The sequence below is a fragment of the Ovis canadensis genome, chromosome 3, assembly GCF_042477335.2.
Source record: "Ovis canadensis isolate MfBH-ARS-UI-01 breed Bighorn chromosome 3, ARS-UI_OviCan_v2, whole genome shotgun sequence".
Taxonomy (NCBI): domain Eukaryota; kingdom Metazoa; phylum Chordata; class Mammalia; order Artiodactyla; family Bovidae; genus Ovis; species Ovis canadensis.
Window position 1 is genome coordinate 194,414,419 of NC_091247.1, and position 21,794 is coordinate 194,436,212.

General features: G+C 39.8%; 1 protein-coding gene across 1 annotated transcript in view; it reads left to right on the forward strand.

The window, feature by feature from the left end:
* The window catches only part of ITPR2 (inositol 1,4,5-trisphosphate receptor type 2), a 599,561-nt gene that overhangs the window by 144,273 nt on the left and 433,494 nt on the right, over positions 1 to 21,794 (forward strand). The window contains exon 10 of the mRNA XM_069585523.1: positions 14,666 to 14,710. Coding sequence (XP_069441624.1) covers positions 14,666 to 14,710 — 45 coding nt within the window. The remainder of the gene's footprint in view (positions 1 to 14,665; positions 14,711 to 21,794) is intronic.

A 21,794-nucleotide genomic window follows, 5' to 3' on the forward strand; every position in this document is an offset into this window, starting at 1 on the left:
AGCATGGTTGATTTATAATATTGTGTTTCACATTTACAGCAAAGTGATTCAGTTATACATACATAATATACATGTTGTGTATCTATATATATGTATTTATATTCTTTTAAAAATTCTTTTCTATTATAGGTTATTATAAGATATTGAATATAGATCCCTGTGAAAGTGAAAGTCACTCAGTTGTGTCCTACTCTTTGTGACCCCATGGACTATACTAGTCCATGGAATTCTCTACACCAGAATACAGGAGTGGGTAGCCTTTTCCTTCTCCAGGCCCCAGGTCTCCCTCACTGCAGGCGAATTCTTTACCAGCTAAGCCACAAGGGAAACCCATAGTTGCCTGTACTATACAGTAAATCTTTGTTGTTTATTTTATATATGGTATTATATAGAAAATCTTTGTTTTCACATATATGAAATATCCATTCATTTTACTCTTAACTCTGTTTTTCAACTTAGAGTTTCTTCTGGGATTCTAAACCAGAATTTTGTCTTGGAATGTCTAGTATTAATTATCTAACTTTTGCTTTTGGATGTTTCAGAGGGTAAGTAGGTGGGGCTGGAAAGCTGATGTGAAAAAGGTGGTGCAAACAGGAAGTTTCTATAAATATGCTGACCCCAGTCTAAAGTAGAACTCAAACCCATTACCCTCTCCGTCATGTTAATCTGTGATGGTTTTCCTTGTAGTATTTCCCACGTTCTCACTTTTTATATGTCTTACTGACTTTCTCTGTCAGAATGAATATACTCTCTGAAGGCAGGAATTTTTTTTTTTTTTGCTAACATCACCACTGGATGCCCAGTACCTGGGAAAGTGCCTAGTACTTTGAAAGCATTTGGTGAATACATTTTGAATGAATGAATGAATATGAAGAAGCTATTCAGGGTTCCCTAAGCTTAGAGAATGGGAAAAAAGAAAATCATAGAATTTGTATTTGAGACACATTTGAGACCATATTTGGGCAAATTAATCTCTCTAAACTCCCTTTTCCTCTGCTGGAAAATGGGGATAATCACAATATTTATATAAGTTTATCAAGAGAATGAAATGATATAAAGTGCTTGGTGTAATGTGTGACCAGGAAGGAATGCTGGCAAGATTAATTTTATTACATGGCAAGTAGAAAGCATTCTTACCTTTATAAATATCTGACTCAATTTTAATGAATCGGCTCACTTAAATGAAATAGAGCTTCACAATTTATGGGCTGCTGATACCATAAATGTTTTGAAGTAACTTTTTTTTGGAAAAGTTAAGCAGTAAGGTAAGAGAGTCTTGTCTAAAATAAGAATTAGAAAAGCCTAGTGGGTGTCCTACCAAAGATTAGAAATTAGGATTAAAATTCTCTTAGAAATGGGGAAACACTCAAGTACAACACCCCTTGGTGGAGGGTGGTAGGGGGCACGAGGAAGGGCAGCTGCCTGGTGGATGAATAAGGCAGATGGGGAAGAGAGAGAAGCATGTTCAGGCAGCGAGGCAGAGGAGATATGTTTATTTTACAAACTAGTTTCACATGGGTAATTCATGTGTCTATCACACATAAGATATATGTGAGTTAAGAAGTGATGCTAGAAGGTGGGAGGGGAGTGAAGGGGCCAGAAATGTAGGGTAGCTGGTATTTTCAGGCCATATATATTAAGCCATGCAGAATGTGTTTAATCTTTCGCTTGAAGAGCAGCGTTCTAAATAATCTGTGTTCAAAATAGACCACTCCAGAGTGGCACTGTCCAATATGGTAGTCACCAGCCCTGTGTCAGCTATTTAAACTTTATATTTTCTTAATTAAGTAAAATTAGAAAGACTGGCAGCCTGGGAAGTCACACAAGCAACAGGAAAATCAAATGGGCTGAGTCACCGGCGCCAAGCAAGAGAAGGTAGGGTTTCAACAAGGAGGGAGTGCTACAGAAAAGGTCAGGAACAAAATGTCTTCACAGCACTTGGCAAGAATATGGTCATCTGTGACTTCACTGAGAGCATTTTTAGTAAGACCAGAATGCAGGGGGCAGAGGAAGAGATGAGGAAGCCAGCAATCAGAAGGCGGTGTGGACTGAGATTTGTATAATGGTTGTGAAGGGGGAGAATCAGAGTCATAAAAGGAAGGGAAGAGTTCTATTAGATTAAAAGAAATTTTTTTTTTAAATTTTTATAATTGGTTTTGCCATAGATCAGCATGTATCCACTACAGGTATACATGTGTTCCCCATCCTGAACCCGCCTCCCTCCTCCCTCCCTGTACCATCCCTCTGGGTCATCTCAGTGCACCAGCCCCAAGCATCCAGTATCATGCATTGAACCTGGACTGGTGACTCGTTTCATATATGTTATTATACATGTTTCACTGCCATTCTCCCAAATCATCCCACCCTCTCCCTCTCCCACAGAGTCCAAAAGACTGTTCAATACATCTGTGTCTCTTTTGCTGTCTTGCATACAGGGTTATCATTACCATCCAGTAAGATGGATGAGCTGTTCTAGGGGACGATCTATCAGAGGGCAGGATTTGGAGGCATGTTACTCTTTTCCTCAAACTTTTCCACTTTCAACACACCTATTTATAGTTTGAAACATTAATTTAGTATGCTTAGGCATCCCTGGTCAATTGGATGATACAATTCTTAAATTGCCTTTGAGTTCATAGTATTTATATTGGCCAGTGCAGCAAAGAGAGCCTGGAGTAGTGGGAAGAAAAGTCCCAGGTAGACTGCTCACAATCTCTCTGCCTTTAAGCAAATACTTGACCCCTCTGAACCTCAGTTCCCTTGTATGTGAAAAAGGTGATAATATATATCATATGGGATTTTTTGGAATTAAAGAATATCTTGTGAATTTTAAGCATCTTGTACATAAAGGGTATTTAGTAAGTATTAAGTCCCTTTGTTTCCTTTGGGAGGAAGGGGAAAGAAAATGTGTAGTTGTGTTTATTATTATTTTAAAATTTATCCTTATTACTTTTGTTATTCATAACTGACATTTCTTTGTCAATCAGATAACTTAAGGGGTAAAATGTTTTGGGAATCACCACTGGGTACCTTGTATCTAGAACAGTCTCTGATAATTTATATTCAGTAAGTATTGAATAGTCTAATGAATAAATCATAGAGAGAATGAAGTTTTAAGTCCAGGCATTTCGCTTGGCAAAACAGGAAACCCAGAGTCAGAGAAGGGATTTATTTTGTCCAAAGTTAAGAAACAAGGTTAATGATAGTATTCAGGCTGGATGCTACATTTGCGTTGCTTCATCCCTGTCAGTGAGTCTCAATGGAGGATGGTCTTCTTCCCAGGGGGTGTTTGACAAAGTCTGGAGACATTTTTATTGTGTCACAGTTGGGGAGAGGGAGCTACTGGCATCTAGTGGGTAGAGGCTAGGGATGCAGCTAAACATCCTAAAAAGTGAAGGACAGATCCCACAACAAAGAATGATCTGGGCTCAAATGCCACTAGTGCCAATGTTGAGAAACTGATGTGTGTTATACTGAAATTACATAATCATTTTATTGACTGCCTCCTAGGTGAAAGCACTGTTCTGTTATTGCGAAGAAAACAAAGATGACTAACATTTTGTCCTTGTCCTTCAAGAATGTGCAGTCTGGAGGGGAATTATATTAACTCATCACTGGGACATCTATTTGTCAGTTGTTTCCAGCATACATATATATCTGAGATAACAGGTTGTGTGTAAGGTTTAAATTATTAACATTTAAAGACGCTCATGACAAATCTCTCAGTAAGTTTAAAGGGCTGCCACCTTAAATCTAAGGACATATGAGAAAAAACACCTAAATTTTAAACTTATACTTTCCTAATCTGATATTCTATTTAACCAGTGCTTACTGGGTGGCTAAGTTATTCAGAAAAATGTAATAACCTTATTTGTTCAGAAATGAAGGGTAAACTAAAGAAAATTACACTGTTTCATGTGCTGAGTATTGTGTAGTCTTAACTGTGGAGACAAAACAGGTAAATTACAAGCTATTCAAGAATGGCACCATGTTGTGTGTGTGTATGTGTGTGAATTATAGAAAACATCTAGGAATTAGGATGGTGATATGACATAACACTGTTTAGATTTTATTCTGTAAATTACTAAGGTCAACTAAGGTTTAGAAATGAACCCTTACTCAGTTTGAATATCTCCAACAGTGTTGTCTTAGCGAATTAAGGGTTTATTTTTGAATACTATACAGTGCTACTAACTCATGACAAAATGTGGAACAAAATATTTGTGAATTAGGTAGCAGGGCATTTGTGGCTGTATTATTAGGCTTTCTTCTATAATGTCAGTTTCTGTGGGCCATGCAAGAAATAAGGTGACATGAACGGAAGTAAATGCTCATATATTTTTGCTTTTTTAAAAAAAATTTATTTATTTTTTAATTGAATGATAATTTTTACAGAATTTTATTGTTTTCTGTCAAACCTCAGTATGAATCAGCCATTGGTGTACATATATCCCCTCCCTTTTGAACCTTGCTTTTAATATGCAGCACGGTTGTCAGCACACTCCTTGCCATTTTGCCATAGATCTTTTTCTTGTATCACCTATTGGTGCAGGAGTGTTCACAATCCTGTCTGTGGCTGAGAAAGTAATTTTATCATAATCTGAATAGGGACAATATGAAAGCCTTAGTAAATAGCTCTTCTACAGCTGTAAGAAGAATTATAACTCAAATATCACGATTTCTAATCTGCTGCATTTTCTTTCTTTGGATGTTATTAAAGGACTAACTTTTGATAATCATTTTCCAAGAGTGACAGTGAAAAATAATTTTATTTAAGATTTTGTAATTGCCCATTTTAAGACAACTAGCTTATTTATCTGTAGATAGGCCAGACTTCCACCAGATGGCAGTAAACACTTATTTCCTAACTCCAGTGTAGTTGGATTTTAGTTAATTAAAAACTTAGTACTCAAGGACTTGTACATTAGCATAGGATCTTATGTATATTAGGGCTGTAGTTTTAAAGACCTCAATGTTTGGTTCTCTTTCAAATGTTATCAGCCATAGTATATGAAAAGGGTCTTTATATATATGTGTGTGTGTGTGTATATATATATATATATATATATATATGTATGCAAAATTTATATACAATAGAGGAACATGCATACCAGACTCTTTATATACAATAAATATATATCAAAATATACATGATGCTTGGTACATGTCAGCATCCTGTAAATGTTATTTTCCCCTTCTTTCCTGGCCCTAACAGTAATAGCCTGGCTCTGAAATGCCTTGTCATTGGAAAGAGGAACATATAATTATTTAAAATTATACATGTGTTGACTTTATGACTTCAGTGTTATATATAATAAAAATTGATCAAAAGACATTTCATTATAAAAATAATATTTTTTTTTTACAAAAATGAACATGAATTTTGGACTTACAGCTTGCCATCTGCTGCTTGCTATTCTTTCGAGAGACAGTTGCAGCTGTCTTTAATTTAATAAGTGGTATAGCCATGACTTTCACTGTCTCGGTGCTTATGATATTAATCTGTCTCTCTGCCACTTTTCTATTCTAACTTGTCATATGCTCTGCCTGACTTCATTCTAGTCCTCTTTGGCCACTTGAATGAAGATTCCTTTAAAAGCTTAATTTCAGGACTTCCCTGGTGGTCCAGTGACTAAAACTCTGCACTTCCAGTTCAGGGGGCCTGAGTTCTATCCCTGGTCAGGGAACTAGACTCCACATGCCACACCTAAGAGAGCTCACATACCTCATCTAAGACCCAATACAGCCAAATAAATAAATACATAATTTTTAAAAATTAAAAAAAAAAGTTTAGTGCCTATTTGCTCTTTCTCTTCTCTTTCTGTTACTTATTCTCCTGGCTGCAGTGGGCCATGACTTTGATCTTAGATATTTCACTGCCAATTGAAACTCAACAATCATATCTGAGATGAAATTGTTTCCCCAGAGAGACTAAGTTTTCTTAGCTGTGGGTGGAAACCTTGGGAGTCATGATAAACACTTTTTCTCCCTCAGTTTTCTCCCTCAACCTTCGGGTTCTCTTGACTCTGTCTCCGTAGAATCTTTCCCATCCGCTTTTTCCTTTCTATTTCAGCATCTTTATTGATGCTGGGGCTCTACCACCACTTACTCCAGGCCTGCACTTGGTTACATTGTCCCTTTTATCATCTGTCTCTATCTCCTGCTAACTATGGCCAAGGGAGGGTTTTTAGTGCACTGTTTCTGCAAACATTTTCCCAGTGATATATGCAAAATCTTCCTGAAGATGCAAACCCTTTAGCATGTGGCAGAAAAAGTCCCATTGGTTAGGCCTTCCTTCTTACCTTGGATCATACCAGTCCTCATTATGGGGGTGGGAGGGAAGTCATTGGCTATCAGAACTAAAAGATGGAGCTTTGGAACCGTCAGACCGGTGCTTCTGAATAACCTGCTGCTCTTCAGTGGTTTGGTTTTGTATGGAGTACTTCACTTGGTGTGCCCCAGGTGTCTCACCTGGAAAATGGGGTTAAGGGTTGCTTCTAATAGGATAATTGTATGGGGAGAATTAACCTTGAAAAGCATATAAAAATATTCTATAAGTGACCTTTACGGGCCTTCTCTGATCAAGGCTCATTTTCTCAGATATTTGGCAGTAGCTCCCCTTGTACTGCTTGTCTTCTTCATTCCAGCCTTCTGTCTTTCTTTTTTCTTTTTCAGTTTTCATTTTAAATTTTATTTGTTAACTTTTAATTTTATATTGGACTATAGTTGATTTACAATGCTGTGTTAGTTTCAAGTGTAAAGCAAAGGAATTCAGTTATAAATATACCTGTATCTGTTCTTTTTCAGATTCTTTGCCCATAGGTTATTACAAGAGTATTGAGTCGAAGTCGCTGTTCTGTACAGCATTTCCTTTCTGAGAACCTATTTTATATAGAAAATACTTCCTTCTCTCCCAGTTGTAATTCTGCCTATCTTCAAGGCTTCACTCATGTGCTACCTTCTCCAAGAATAATTCTTTTTTTAAAAAAATTATTTGTTTGCTTATTTTTTGGCTGTGCTGGGTCTTTGTGGTGCACTTGGGCTTTCTCTAGTTGCGGTGAGCTGGGGCTACTCTTCCTTGCAGTGTGTGATCTTCTCATTCTGGTGACTTCTCTTGTTGCAGAGCCGAGGCTCTAGGTGCGTGGGCCTCAGGAGTTGTGGAGCACAGGCTTATTTGCTCTCTTGCGTGTGAAATCTTCCTGGACCAGGGATTGAACCCTTGTGTCCTGCATTGGCAGGCGAGTTCTTATCTACTGTACCGCCAGTGAAGTCCCTTCATGAATAATTCCTGAATAAATTTGCCCACCACAGATCGCTCCTTTTTCTGACCTATTATGATTTATAAATCATTCATGTCTTGTATCTCTTGTCATATTCTATTTTGTATTACTGCTAACTGTATTTATGTCTATTTTCCCTCCTAGATTGTAAAGTCTTGTGGTCAGGGACCATATTCTTTTTGTCTTTGTGAAAATACCTAATGCCACCATTCTTTGTCCATTTAGATGCTCTATTAATATTTATTGAGTAAATGATTGAATAACATATTAGATCTCTCTCTCCAATGCCAGATTTATAATTCATCTTTTAACATAAGAAAATACTTCCTTTAAAGTCCTAAAAGATTCAGGAAGCTTCATATCACCGTGTCTTTTTTCCCCTTCTTTAGAAATATATTTTTTTATTCATCCTTAGTCTAATTGCTGAATTACTGTTATGGTTATAGTTATAGAAGGAGATTAGCAGTATGATTAGAACATATATTAAAGCATATATTTATTTGATCTTTGGTTAATGTTGGTGAATTTATGTAGCCATAGATTTATTTGGGTACTCATTCCTTCTTCTGCTCCTCCTTCAGTTCAGTTCAGTTCAGTCGCTCAGTCGTGTCTGACTCTTTGCGACCCCATGAATCACAGCACGCCAGGCCTCCCTGTCCATCACCAACTCCCGAAGTTCACTCAGACTCACGTCCATCGAGTCCGTGATGCCATCCAGCCATCTCATCCTCGGTTGTCCCCTTCTCCTCCTGCCCCCAATCCCTCCCAGCATCAAAGTCTTTTCCAATGAGTCAACTCTTCGCATGAGGTGGCCAAAGTACTGGAGTTTCAGCTTCAGCATCATTCCTTCCAAAGAAATCCCAGGGCTGATCTCCTTCAGAATGGACTGGTTGGATATCCTTGCAGTCCAAGGGACTCTCAAGAGTCTTCTCCAACACCACAGTTTAAAAGCATCAATTCTTCAGCGCTCTGCCTTCTTCACAGTCCAACTCTCACATCCATACATGACCACAGGAAAAACCATAGCCTTTACTAGACGGACCTTAGTCAGCAAAGTAATGTCTCTGCTTTTGAATATGCTATCTAGGTTGATCATAGCTTTCCTTCCAAGGAGTAAGCGTCTTTTAATTTCATGGCTGCAGTCACCATCTGTTTTTTGGAGCCCCAAAAAACAAAGTCTGACACTGTTTCCACTGTTTCCCCATCTATTTCCCATGAAGTGATGGGACCGGATGCCATGATCTTCGTTTTCTGAATGTTGAGCTTTAAGCCAACTTTTTCACTCTCCTCTTTAATTTAATGACATGGAATTAGTATGATTAGGCTTTAGTCATAGACTTCTTTCTATTACAGATGAGGATCCTCAGTTCTTTCAGGGTTAGGTGACCTCTCCTAAGACCCATGGTATTTCCTTCCAGACCAGAGTCTGGAATCCAGTTCCCCACACATCTGTCACAGACTGGACTGGGTGATGCTAAAAGGGTGAAATGTGTGAGGACAATTTTAGAAAGTAACACTGACTTTAACGTAGAATGTGACCTGTGTCTTAAAGGGTATATGTGATTCTGTGTTTGACTTTGGTACGTTAATTCCTGTTTTTGTCCACATTTTAGTGATGCATATGTCATGGCTTCTAGCATGAATTTGATTTACTTCACAGTTTCTGTAACCAACTAGTCCAAATGCTTATTGGATGAAAACTTTGACTATACGATATATCCTGGTTAAACTTGCTGCATACCTTTTGAATATAGTTTAACTATAATTTTAGTATATCTATATATATATTTTAATTTAAAAGAAAATTCTGAATTCTTCAAACTGAAAAAAATAAAACAATGATCCTCTCTTTGTTAAAGGCATTTTATTTTATTTTTAATTTGGCTACATCACACAGCATGCAGGATCTTAGTTCCCTGACCAGGGATTGAACCCGGTTCTTAGCAGTGAAAACAGCCAAGTCCTACCATTGAACCTCCACGAAATTCCCTGAAACAGTGTTCCTTGACTAAGAAAGCTGAATAAACCCCTTCTGTGCCCTTTGTTGGAACTTTCATTACTACTGAGTAAAAGTGTGTCTTTTTGAGTTTGATTAATCAGTACACTGTCTTTTCACTTTCTACCTTTCACTGTTGGATTCCAAAAGCAAGAATAGTACTGTTCTGGAACTGACTCATTTAATCATAATTCAAGGGAATTTAAGGAGCTTGAGGTACACATCTCCATAGAAAAATAAAGTTCAGCCTCAGATCTCCCCAGTTACTAGCCTGGCACCAAGAGGCAACTTGTAACTGGATTCCTATTTTATAACCCCTCCTCCACCCCATCCATTGTCTGTCTGCTCTGAAAATTGGAAGATTGCTGTCCAGAGGCTCTTGGACTGGCAACTCCTCTCCCTTATACCCCCACTCACTTTCTGGTTTGTTTAAGCATAGTTTAGTGTTTTGTCTGTTCTTAGATTTCATATGAATGGAGTCATACCATGTGTGTCTTCTCCCACTTTAAAATTAAAAGATAGTTGACATAGTTGTAGGTATACAATATAATGACTTGGTGTGTGTATATATATATATATATATATATATATATATATAGTGGTAGTGGTAAAGATATATATATATATATATATATATGTATATGTATATAGGCACTAGTGGTAAAAACCGTGCCTGCCAATGGAGGAGATGCAAGAGACATAGGTTTGATCCCTGGGTTGGGAAGATCCTCTGGAGAAGGACATGACAATCCACTCTAGTATTGTTGCCTGGGAAATCTCATGGACAGAGAAGCCTGGCAGGCAACAATCCATGCAGTCACAGAGAGCTGGACATGACTGAAGTGACTTCATACACACACACACACACACATACACACACACACACACATATAGAAATGATCACCACAGTAAATCTTGATAACATCCATCACCGCAGTTATAAAATTTTTTTCTTGTGATGAGAGCTTTGAAGATCCACTCTCTTAGCAACTTCCAAATATACAATTCAGTATTATTAAATGTAGTCACCATGCTGTACATTACATCCCCAGGACTTACTGTCTTATCATTGGAAGACAGTAACTTTTGACTCTGCCTTCATCCATTTCTCCCGCAACCATCCCTGCCTTTGGTAACCACAAATCTGTTCTCTAAGTTCATTTTCTGTTTTTTTGTTTCTTTGTTTTGGATGCCACAATCTCACATATAGGTGAGATCATACAGTATTTGCCTGTGCTGTGCTTAGTCACTCAGTCATGTCTGTCTCTTTGCGACCCTGTTGACTGCAGCCTACAGTATTTGCCAATCTCTGTCCAACTTATTTCACCTAGCATAATGCCCTCAAGGTCCATCCATGATGTTGCAGATGGCAGGATTTCCTTCTTTTTTTTTTTTTACGATTGAGTAATATTCCATGGTATATACTTTTGAGATCTTTCCTTGTTATGTACATCAGCAGCTCTATGTTTTATTGCTGACTAGTATGCCATTGCTTGAATATGCCATGTTTTGCTAATCCAGTCTCCTGTTACATGATATACATTTTTGTCTAAGCCTAATTTCTGGCTCAGTTTTATATCCCTACCATTGTTCCTCCCCACCTTTCCCATCATCTTCAAATGAGTGTGTCTTTTTAGTTGATTTTCCTCGAATATGGTCTGCAGGAAACTCCTGGAATATGAACTCAGCATACACTGTTCTTTCTTCCGCTGAGGAAAGCTTTATTTTCCACTATCTTTGATCATTGCCTATGTTTCACTTATTTTCTCTTCCTTTTAGTACTCTGGAGGTCCATTAGTTGATACCCCATTCTCTGGTCCTCTATGACTATTTCCTTTTTCCTAATTTTCATTTATTTACATGTTTCCTCTGTGTTGAAAGATAGCTGTTCAATTTTTGTTCTTTGCCATCAGTCATTTCCTATAACATCAGCTATGTTTATTCCTGCTGCTGACATGGACTTTAATTTTGTATTTATGTATGTTTCATTATTATTGAAATTCCCCTTAATTTAGCTTCTTTTTATATTGTGATTCTTTACTTTTTAATTATTTTATTATTTATATTATTATTTCATATTATATTTTTAGCTGTTCATATTTTGCTATCTTCATATAGAGGCAGTGTTTACTTGTACTTTCTTGAATGTGCCAAGCCATCTCCTGAAAACTTATTTTGAATCATATTGGGCTTCCCAGGTGGCTCAGTGGGTAAAGAATCCACCTGGCAGTGCAGGAAATGCAGGAGATACAGGTTTGATCCCTGGGTGGGGAAAACCCCCTGGAGAAGGAAATGGCAACCCACTCCAGTATTCTTGCCTGGAGAATCCTGTGGCCCGAGGAGACTGGTGGGCAGTCCATGGGGCTGCAAAGAGTCGGACATGACTGAGCACTCTTGCAGGCATACCATAGATAATACTCAGAAAGACTCTGAGAATATATTCCCCCTGTTTTAACATACTTTGTAATCTGTCCCATATTGTCTTTTTCATGCTTTCCTCCCTTATTGTCCTCCGAAGCAGACGGTTTGAGTGGATGGTCTTTTCGTTCCTCTTGCTTTTTCTCAATCCTCTTGCTGAATCTTTAGCTGCAGGGCAGCCTATAGGGTCCCTGCCTACCAGCAGGTATTGACTCTGCATCCCTGGGATCTCTTGCAGTTGTGTCTCTTCCTGGCTCCTCTGCTGCTGCTACTGCTGCTAAGTCGCTTCAGTCGTGTCCAACTCTGTGCGACCCCATAGACGGCAGCCCACCAGGCTCCCCCGTCCCTGGGATTCTCCAGGCAAGAACACTGGAGTGGGTTGCCGTTTCCTTCTCCAATGCATGAAAGTGAGAAGTGAAAGTGAAGTCGCTCAGTCGTGTCTGACTCTTAGCGATCCCATGGACTGCAGCCCACTAGGTTCCTCCATCCCTGGGATTTTCCAGGCAAGAGTACCGGAGTGGGGTGCCATTGCCTTCTCCGGGCTCCTTTGCCATTTCCCCTTTAACTCCATCATCATGCAGTGTGATTCCAGACTGCAGCAGCTACAGTTTTTTCTCTTCTCACTGATTCTTCAGGCAGAGCTTCTTAGAAAACCCTCTGCCATTGTTTGCTCCCTGCGCTTTCTGCCCATTTGCTTTCTGAGCTTTGTTATATCTCTTTGATTATGAGAAGCAGAAAGAGGTAATGGAGAGGATGGAAGGATGTGATCAGATATTCAGTTATGTCTGACTCTTTGTGACACCATGGACTGTGTGTAGCCTGCCAGACTCCTCTGTCCATGGGATTCTTCTGGCAAGAATCCTGGAGCTGGGTGCCATTTCCTCTTCCAAGGGATCTTTCCGACGGAGGGATCAAACTTGATTCTCTTGTATCTCCTGAGTTGGCAGGCAGATTCTTTACCAATAGTGCCACCTGAGAAGCCCAGATGAAGGATGGAGGGAAATTTTCTGCTCCATTCCCTAGAAGCTTTTCAGGGATGGAGAAGCACTTCTGTATGGGTTGTTGGTTGATGAATACTTAGGTTCTGTGGGTCAGCAGGCAAATCGTGGAACCGCAGCCAGTATCTTCTGAACTGTGTTCACTTGGCCACTAGCCTGAAGTGAGGTTGAGATTTGCCATGAGATGACAACTGGGGAGGTATTGCCTCTCCTCCAGCTTTATAATTACTGTCGATTCATTGAATATTTAAGGTTTAGGTTGTTTTCAGTTTAAGTCTTCAATGTTATTGAGAGTATTTTGCTTTTTTATCTTTTTCCAGCACCTTCATTAATATTTAGCAATTAAGTGGCAGGGGCATTTGTCAGAGCTACTAACCAAATGTCATACTGAAAAAGACCTCTAGCGTTATGTCTTAAGTGGTGACTTTAATTACCTGGTGTTGCATATTATATACACAAACTGACTCACATTAATAGGATTACATTCAACTGGACAGCTCGTTATTTTGAGAAAACAGCTTATAAACCAAATGATCAACAAGGACACCTCTTTGAAACTGCACCCCACTCCAATACTCTTGCCTGGAAAATCCCATGGATGGAGGAGCCTGGTGGGCTGCAGTCCATGGGGTCACTAAGAGTCGGGCATGACTGAGCGACTTTACTTTCACTTTTCCCTTTCATGCGTTGGAGAAGGAAATGGCAACCCACTCCAGTGTTCTTGCCTGGAGAATCCCAGGGATGGGGGAGCCTGGTGGGCTGCCATCTCTGGGGTAGCACAGAGTCGGACACGACTGAAGCGACTTAGCAGCAGCAGCAGCAGCCTGGTGGAAAGATTGAAAGCAGGAGGAGAAGGGGACAAAAGAGGATGAAGTGGTTGGATGGCATCACTGACTCGATGGACATGAGTTGAGCAAGCTCCGGGAGTTGGTGATGGACAGGGAAGCCTGGCATGCTGCAGTCCATGGGTTTGCAAAGAGCTGGACATGACTGGCCAACTAAACTGAAGTCCAGTGGGAGTCAGGAGTTATGAATTCTAGCCAGCTGGAAATGTGTGGGCCAACACACAGCATATCCAGATCTCATGCTTCTCTTTGGAACGACCCCCAAACTACTCCACAGCCCAACCCAGAGACATGAGTTCTTTTTTGTTAAATAATCCACATGCAGTAGTTGACATAGGTGATATGTGTATGTGTGTATATGTATATATGTGTGTGTGTGTACGTGTGTGTATATGTATATATATAGTTCCTCTTTTGCTTGACTTTCTTTTCTTGTGTGTATAGCACATGCAGTAGGATCTTGAATCACAGTTAAAACTTGCCTTTGGTCTACTTTTAAAACTTGGTGTCTGCATTATTGGTCAATGGCAGGTTTTGTGGTGGGCAAAATGAAGTTTCTCTAATGATTCCTAGGAGGTGAGATTGTCAGCTCTCACTTGTTCAAAAATGTCAACTGTTTGATATAAACAAAGGCCATAGCTTTGGTATTTTGCCTCTAGTTTCCTGCCACTCGGATTTGAAGGTATTTAGTAATACCTTTTTTCTTAGCCTCTTTCTATGTGAAATTTAGTTAAGTATATGTTGTCTGTGTGCATGCATGTGCTCAGTTGTGTCCAACTCTTTGTGACCCCACGGACTGTAGCCTGTCCACCAGGCTCCTCTGTCCATGGAATTTTCCAAGCAAGAATACTGTAGTGGGCTGCCATTTCCTCCTCCAAATCTTCCCAACCCAGGGATCGAACCCATGTCTCCTGCACTGGCAGGTGGATTCTTGATCACTTCGCCACCGGTGAGTATCAGGTCAGTTCAGTTCAGTTGTTCAGGCATGTCTGACTCTGCGACCGCATGGACTGCAGCACACCAGGCTTCTCTGGGAATATAGTGAACTGGAATTAAAGATCAATGTTCTTTTTAATGTACTTTTAATAGCAATTCAAAACTAGTTTTTGTTTGTTTGTTTGTTTTTAGCTTAACCCTGATTATCGAGATGCCCAAAATGAAGGGAAAAATGTGGTGAGTAGAACTATTTTTTTTCTCCATAAAATACAAGCATATTATTTATATTTTATATGAACAAACTGAAAAGTTAGTAGACAATTTGAATACTAGGGACTCTGAGAGAGAGACTCTGAGTAGAGTTTGTGGATCAAAGATAAAAAAGATGATCAGTAGTGGGTGTTTAAGGAGATTTCTAGCAATTTGGAGGCTATTTATGATAGAGTGCTGAAGGCAGCTGGGTCTCAGAGGTATGCTTCATCTAGGTTTAGTTTTCAGAAGTGCATAGAAATTCGGAAAGAGGAGTGGAATTGTGACTTAATATTAAAATAGGACAACGGAAAAATCATTTTTGATTCAAAATAACTTGGGTTTTATTTATGCAAGAAATTGAACTATTCAGCAAGTAGATAATTTTAGTTTCTAATATTTTACCATGTGCTACTCAAAAAGATCTCAATCATTTTTCATTAAAAATTCTTATTATTATTCATTCTGCTCATCTCATCCCCACTTGTAAAGAAAATGACTTAATGATGACAACATGATTTAATTCAATAAAATTTTAGAGAGGAAGGGATGTGCCAGAGGGAATGGGTTTGGGGTACAAGTGAAACTGTGTGGTGATAGATGGTAACTAGACTTCTGTGTACTATAGGTAGTCATCACTGTATACTATAGGATGTTGAATTATGATGCTATATACCTGAAACTTATTAAAAATTCAGAAATTCAGGACACTTTGATGTGATATAAATAAAGCCCAGATGATGGGCTAGATTTCTTTTTTTTTTTTTTTTTGGTATGTCTAATTATCATTTATATTATTGTTGTTATATTTTTAAGTTACTTCTGCAACTGCTGTCCTTAGAAACAGCTAAGGACAAGACCTAAAAATCAAACTCCTGTTTCTCAGTTTCCTACAAGAAAAGACTGTGAACTATTTTTTAAACTGATTCAGTTTCCCTTCTTTTAGTAGAAAATTGGCAACCCTGAGACTCCTGTTTTCCATGACACACAAAAGCTAGTAAACATCTAGAAGTGGTTCAAAATTTATAAGTAAACTAATTTTATATGACCAAATAGAAAGTTTAATAATTTTTTATGATCTGAAAACACACTTAAGAGAACAAAACTTCTCAATACTTTCATACCTAATCTTGAGAGTCCCTTGGACTGCAAGGAGATCCAACCAGTCCATTCTGAAAGAGATCAGCCCTGGGATTTCTTTGGAAGGAATGATGCTAAAGCTGAAACTCCAGTACTTTGGCCACCTCACGTGAAGACTTGACTCATTGGAAAAGACTCTGATGTTGGGAGGGATTGGGAGCAGGAGGAGAAGGGGATGACCGAGGATGAGATGGCTGGATGGTATCACTGACTCGATGGACGTGAATCTGAGTGAACTCCAGGAGTTGGTGATGGACAGGGAGGCCTGGCGTGCTGCAATTCATGGGGTTGCAAAGAGTCAGACACGACTGAGCAACTGAACTGACTGAACTGAATCTTAAACATTCTAATGAACAATTTTGATTGTCTGAAATTATTACACAAAAAAGATATAACTAAATGTTTTAAGTAATCAAACTGATCACATAGAACAGCCTTGTCTAGCTCAGTGAAACTATGAGCCATACTGTGTAGGGCCACCCAAGACAGATGGGTCAAGGTGGAGTGTTCTGACAAAATGTAGTCTACTGGAGAAGGGAACGGCAAACTGCTTCAGTATTGTTACCTTGAGAACCCCATGAACAGTATGAAAAGACAAAAAGATAGGACACTGAAAGATGAACTCCTCAGGTTGGTAGTATCCAGTATGCTACTGGAGAGGAGTGGAGAAATAACCCCAGAAAGAATGAAGAGATGGAGCCAAAGCAAAAACAACGCCCAGCTGTGGATGTGACTGGTGATGGAAGTAAAATCCGATGCTGTAAAGAGCAATATTGCATAGGAACCTGGAATGTTAGGTCCATGAATCAAGGTAAAATGGAAATGGTCAAATAGGAGATGGCAAGAGTGAACATCGACATTTTAGGGATCAGCAAACTAAAATGGACTGGAATGGATGAATTTAACTCAGATAACCATTATATCTACTACTGTGGGTAAGAATCCCTTAGAAGAAATGGAGTAGCCTTCATTGTCAACAAAAGAGTCTGAAATGCAGTTCTTGGGTGCAGTCTCAAAAGTGACAGCATGATCTCTGTTTGTTTCCAAGGCAAACCATTCAATATCACAGTAATCCAAGTCTATACTCCAACCAGTAATGTGGAAGAAGCTGAAGTTGAATAGTTCTATGAAGACCTACCAGATCTTCTAGAATTAACACCCAAGACTGGAATGCAAAAGTAGGAAATCAAGAGATAACTACAGTAACAGGCAAATTTGTCCATTTAGTACAGAATGAAGCAGGACAAAGGCTAAAAGAGTTTTGCCAAGAGAATGCACTCGTCATCCAACAACACAAGAGAAGAGTCTACACATGGACATCACTGGATGGTCAATGCCAGATTCAGATTGATAATATTCTTTGCAGCTGAAGATGGAGAAGCTATACACAGTCAGCAAAAACAATACCAGGAGCTGACTGTGGCTCAGATCATGAACTTATGTAAAATTCAGACTTAAATTGCAGAAAGTAGGGAAAACCACTCAACCATTCAGGTATGACCTAAATCAAACCCCTTATGATTATACAGTAGAAGTGACAAATAGATTCAAGGAATTAGATCTGATAGAGCGCCTGAAGAACTATGCATGGAGGTGGCATTGTATAGGAGTCAGGGATCAAGATCATCCCCAAGAAAAAGAAATGCAAAAAGGCAAAATGGTTGTCTGAAGAGGATTTACAAATAGCTGAGAAAAGAAGAGAAACGAAAAACAAAGCAGAAAAGGAAAGATATACCCTGTTGAATGCAGAGTTCCAAAGAATAGCAAGGAGAGATAAGAAAGCCTTCCTCAGCGATTAATGCCAAGAAATCAAGGAAAACAATAGAATGGGAAGACTAAAGATCTCTTCAAGAAAATTAGAGATACCAAGGGAACATTTCATGCAACGATGGGCATCAATAAAGGACAGAAGTGATATGGACTTAACAGAAGCAGAAGATATTAAGAAGAAGTGGAAAGAGTACACAGAAGAACTGTACAAAAAAGATCTTCATGACCCAGATAACCATGATGGTGTGATCACTCACCTAGAGCCAGACAACCTGGAATGCAAAGTCAAGTGGGCCGCAGAAAGCATCACTACGAACAAATCTAGTGGAAGCGATTGAATTCCAGTTGAGCTATTTTGCATCCTAAAAGATGATGCTGTGAAAGTGCTGCACTCAATATGTCAGCAAATTTGGAAAACTCAGCAGTGGCCACAGGACTGGAAAAGGTCAGTTTTCATTCCAATCCCGAAGAGGGCAATGCTAAAGAATGTTCAAACTACTGCACAATTGCATTCATCTCACATGTTAGGAATGTAAAGCTCAAAATTCTCCAAGCCAGGCTTCAAGAATACATGAACTGTGAACTTTTAGATGTTCAAGCTGGATTCAGAAAAAGCAGAGGAACCAGAGATCAAATTGCCAACATCCACTTGTTCACAGAAAAAAAGCAAAAGAGTTCCAGAAAAATATCTACTTCTGCTTTATTGACTGTGCCAAAGCCTTTGACTGTGTGGATCACAACAAACTGGGGAAAGTTCTTAAAGAGATGGGAATACCAGACCACCTGACCTGCCTCTTGAGAAACCTGTATGCAGGTCAAGAAGCACCAGTTAGAACTGGACATGGAGCAATGGACTGGTTGCAAATTGGGAAAGGAGTATGTCAAGGCGATATATTGTCACCCTGCTTATTTAACTTATATGCAGTGTACATCATGTGAATTGCTGGGCTGAATGAAGCACAAGCTGGAATCAAGATTACCAGGAGAAATATCAATAACCTCAGATACGCAGATGACACTGCCCTATGGCAGAAAGCAAAGAAGAACTAAAGAGCCTCTTAATAAAAGTGAAAGAGGAGAGTGAAAAAGTTTGTTTGGAACTCAACTTTCAGAAAACTAAGATCATGGCATCAGGTCCCATTACTTCACGGCAAATAGATGGGGAAACGAAACAGTGAGAGACTTTATTTTGGGGGGCTCCAAAATCACTGCAGATGGTGATTGCAGCCATGAAATTAAGACCCTTGCTTCTTGGAAGGAAAGCTGTGACTATCCTGCTGCTGCTGCTGCTAAGTCGCCTCAGTCGTGTCCGACTCTGTGCGACTCCATAGACGGCAGCCCACCAGGCTCTGTTAGACTGCATATTAGAAAGCAGAGACATTACTTTGCCAACAAAAGTCCATCTAGTCAAGGCTATGGTTTTTCCAGTGGTCATGTATGGGTGTGAAATTTGGACTATAAAGAAAGATGAGTGCCAAAGGATTGATGCTTTTGAACTGTGGTGTTGGAGAGGACTCTTGAGAGTCCCTTGGACTGCAAGGAGATCCAACCAGTCCATCCTAAAGAAATCAATCCTAAATATTCATTGGAAGGACTGATGCTAAAGCTGAAGCTCCAATCCTTTGGCCACCTGATGTGAAGAACCAACTCATTGGAAACGACCCTGATGCTGGGAAAAATTGAAGGCAGAAGGAGAAGGGGACGACAGAGGATGAGATGGTTGGCTCACATCACCGGCTTGATGGACATGAGTTTGAGCAAGCTCCCGGAGTTGGTGATGGACAGGGAAGCCTGGCGTGCCGCATCCTATGGGTTTCAAAGAGCTGGACATGACTGAGCAAATGAAGTGAATTATACTGAACTGTTTAAACTGAGTACAACTTGCTGTCGCCCCATGGTGTCTACTGCTTCATGTATCTGATTACCTCCTTTTCTGTATGTGGGCTCGATAAAGGACAGAAATGGTGTGGACCTAACAGAAGCAGGAGATATTAAGAAGAGGTGGCAGGAATACACAGAAGAACTGTACAAAAAAGCGCTTCATGACCACGATAATCAGGATGGTGTGATCACTCACCTAGAGCCGGACATCTTGGAATGCAAAGTCAAGTGGGGCTTAGAAAGCATCGCTACGAACAAAGCTAGTGGAGGTGATGAAATTCCAGTTGAGCTGTTTCAAATCCTGAAAGGTGATGCTGTGAAAGTGCTGCACTCAACATGCCAACAAATTTGGAAAACTCAGCAGTGGCCACAGGACTGGAAAAGGACAGTTTTCATTTTAATCCCAAAGAAAGGCAATACCAAAGAGTGCACACAATTGCACTCATCTCACATGCTAGTAAAGTAATGCTCAAAATTCTCCAAGCTAGGCTTCCGCATTACATGAACCATGAACTTTCAGATGTTCAAGCTGGTTTTAGAAAAGGCAGAGGAACCAGAGATCAAATTGCCAACATCTGCTGGATCATGGAAAAAAGCAAGAGAGTTCCAGAAAAAACATCTATTTCTGCTTTATTGACTATGTCAAAGCCTTTGACTGTGTGGGTCACAATCAACTGTGGAAAATTCTGAAAGAGATGGGAATACCAGACCACCTGATCTGCCTCTTGAGAAACCTGTATGCAGGTCAGGAAGCAACAGTTAGAACTGGACATGGAACAACAGACTGGTTCCAAATAGGAAAAGGAGTACGTCAAGGCTGTATATTGTCACCCTGCTTATTTAACTTATATGCAGAGTACATCATGAGAAACTCTGGGCTGGAAGAAACACAAGCTGGAATCAAGATTGCTGGGAGAAAATCAATAACCTCAGATATGCAGATGACACGACCCTTATGGCAGAAAGTCAAGAGGAACTAAAAAGACTCTTGATGAAAGTGAAAGAGGAGAGTGAAAAAGTTGGCTTAAAGCTCAACATTCAGAAAACGAAGATCATGGCATCTGGTCCCATCACTTCATGGGAAATAGATGGGGAAACAGTGGAATCAGTGTCAGACTTTATTTTTTTGGGCTCCAAAATCACTGCAGATGGTGACTGCAGCCATGAAATTAAAATATGCTTACTCCTTGGAAGGAAAGTTATGACCAACCTAGATAGCATATTGAAAAGCAGAGACATTACATTGCCAACAAAGGTCCATCTAGTCAAGGCTATGGTTTTTCCTGTGGTCATGTATGGATGTGAGAATTGGACTGTGAAGAAGGCTGAGTGCCAAAGAATCGATGCTTTTGAACTGTGGTGTTGGAGAAGACGCTTGAGAGTCCCTTGGACTGCAGGGAGATTCAACTAGTCCATTCTAAAGGAGATCACTCCTGGGTGTTCTTTGGAAGGAATGATGCTAAAGCTGAAACTCCAGTACTTTGGCCACCTCATGCGAAGAGTTGACTCATTGGAAAAGACTCTGATGCTGGAGGGATTGGGAGCAGGAGGAGAAGGGGACGACAGAGGATGAGATGGCTGGATGGCATCACCAACTCGATGAATATGAGTCTGAGTGAACTCCGGGAGATGGTGATGGACAGGGAGGCCTGGCGTGCTGCAATTCATGGGGTCGCAAAGAGTTGGACACGACTGAGCGACTGAACTAAACTGATATGTGAGTCTCAGTAGGGCTGGATTTCTTTAAAAGCAATTTGTATGGGTGTTAAGTCACTTCAGTTGTATCCTACTCTTTGCGACCCTATGGACTGTAGCCCACCTGCACGGCTCCTCTGTCTATGGGATTCTCCGGCCAAGAATACTGGAATGGGCTGCCATTTCCTTCTTCAGGGAGTCTTCCCCATCTAAGGATCGAGCCAGTGTCTCTTTCGTCTCCTGTATTGCAGGCAGATTCTTTACCACTCGTGCCACCTGGGAAGCCCTAAAAGCAATTTAGCCAGATATTTTGATATAAAATAGACAAAGTCTATAATACAATTTGGTAGGGATTTAGCCATCCCTTTTGGAATGAGCAGGTGTTATTACTGCGTCACCCCAAATTCTGCCATTCGATAGAAACAGTTGGAATATTTAAAGTGATCACTGTTTTATATTAGTATGCAGATTTATGTTTTATGAGGATAATGATTATGGAGGTGATGAATCAAATCAGAATTTCTGGACCTGAGTCAGTCCCGTTAGACTCCTCTCTGCAAAATAATTATCATGTTTATAATAGAAA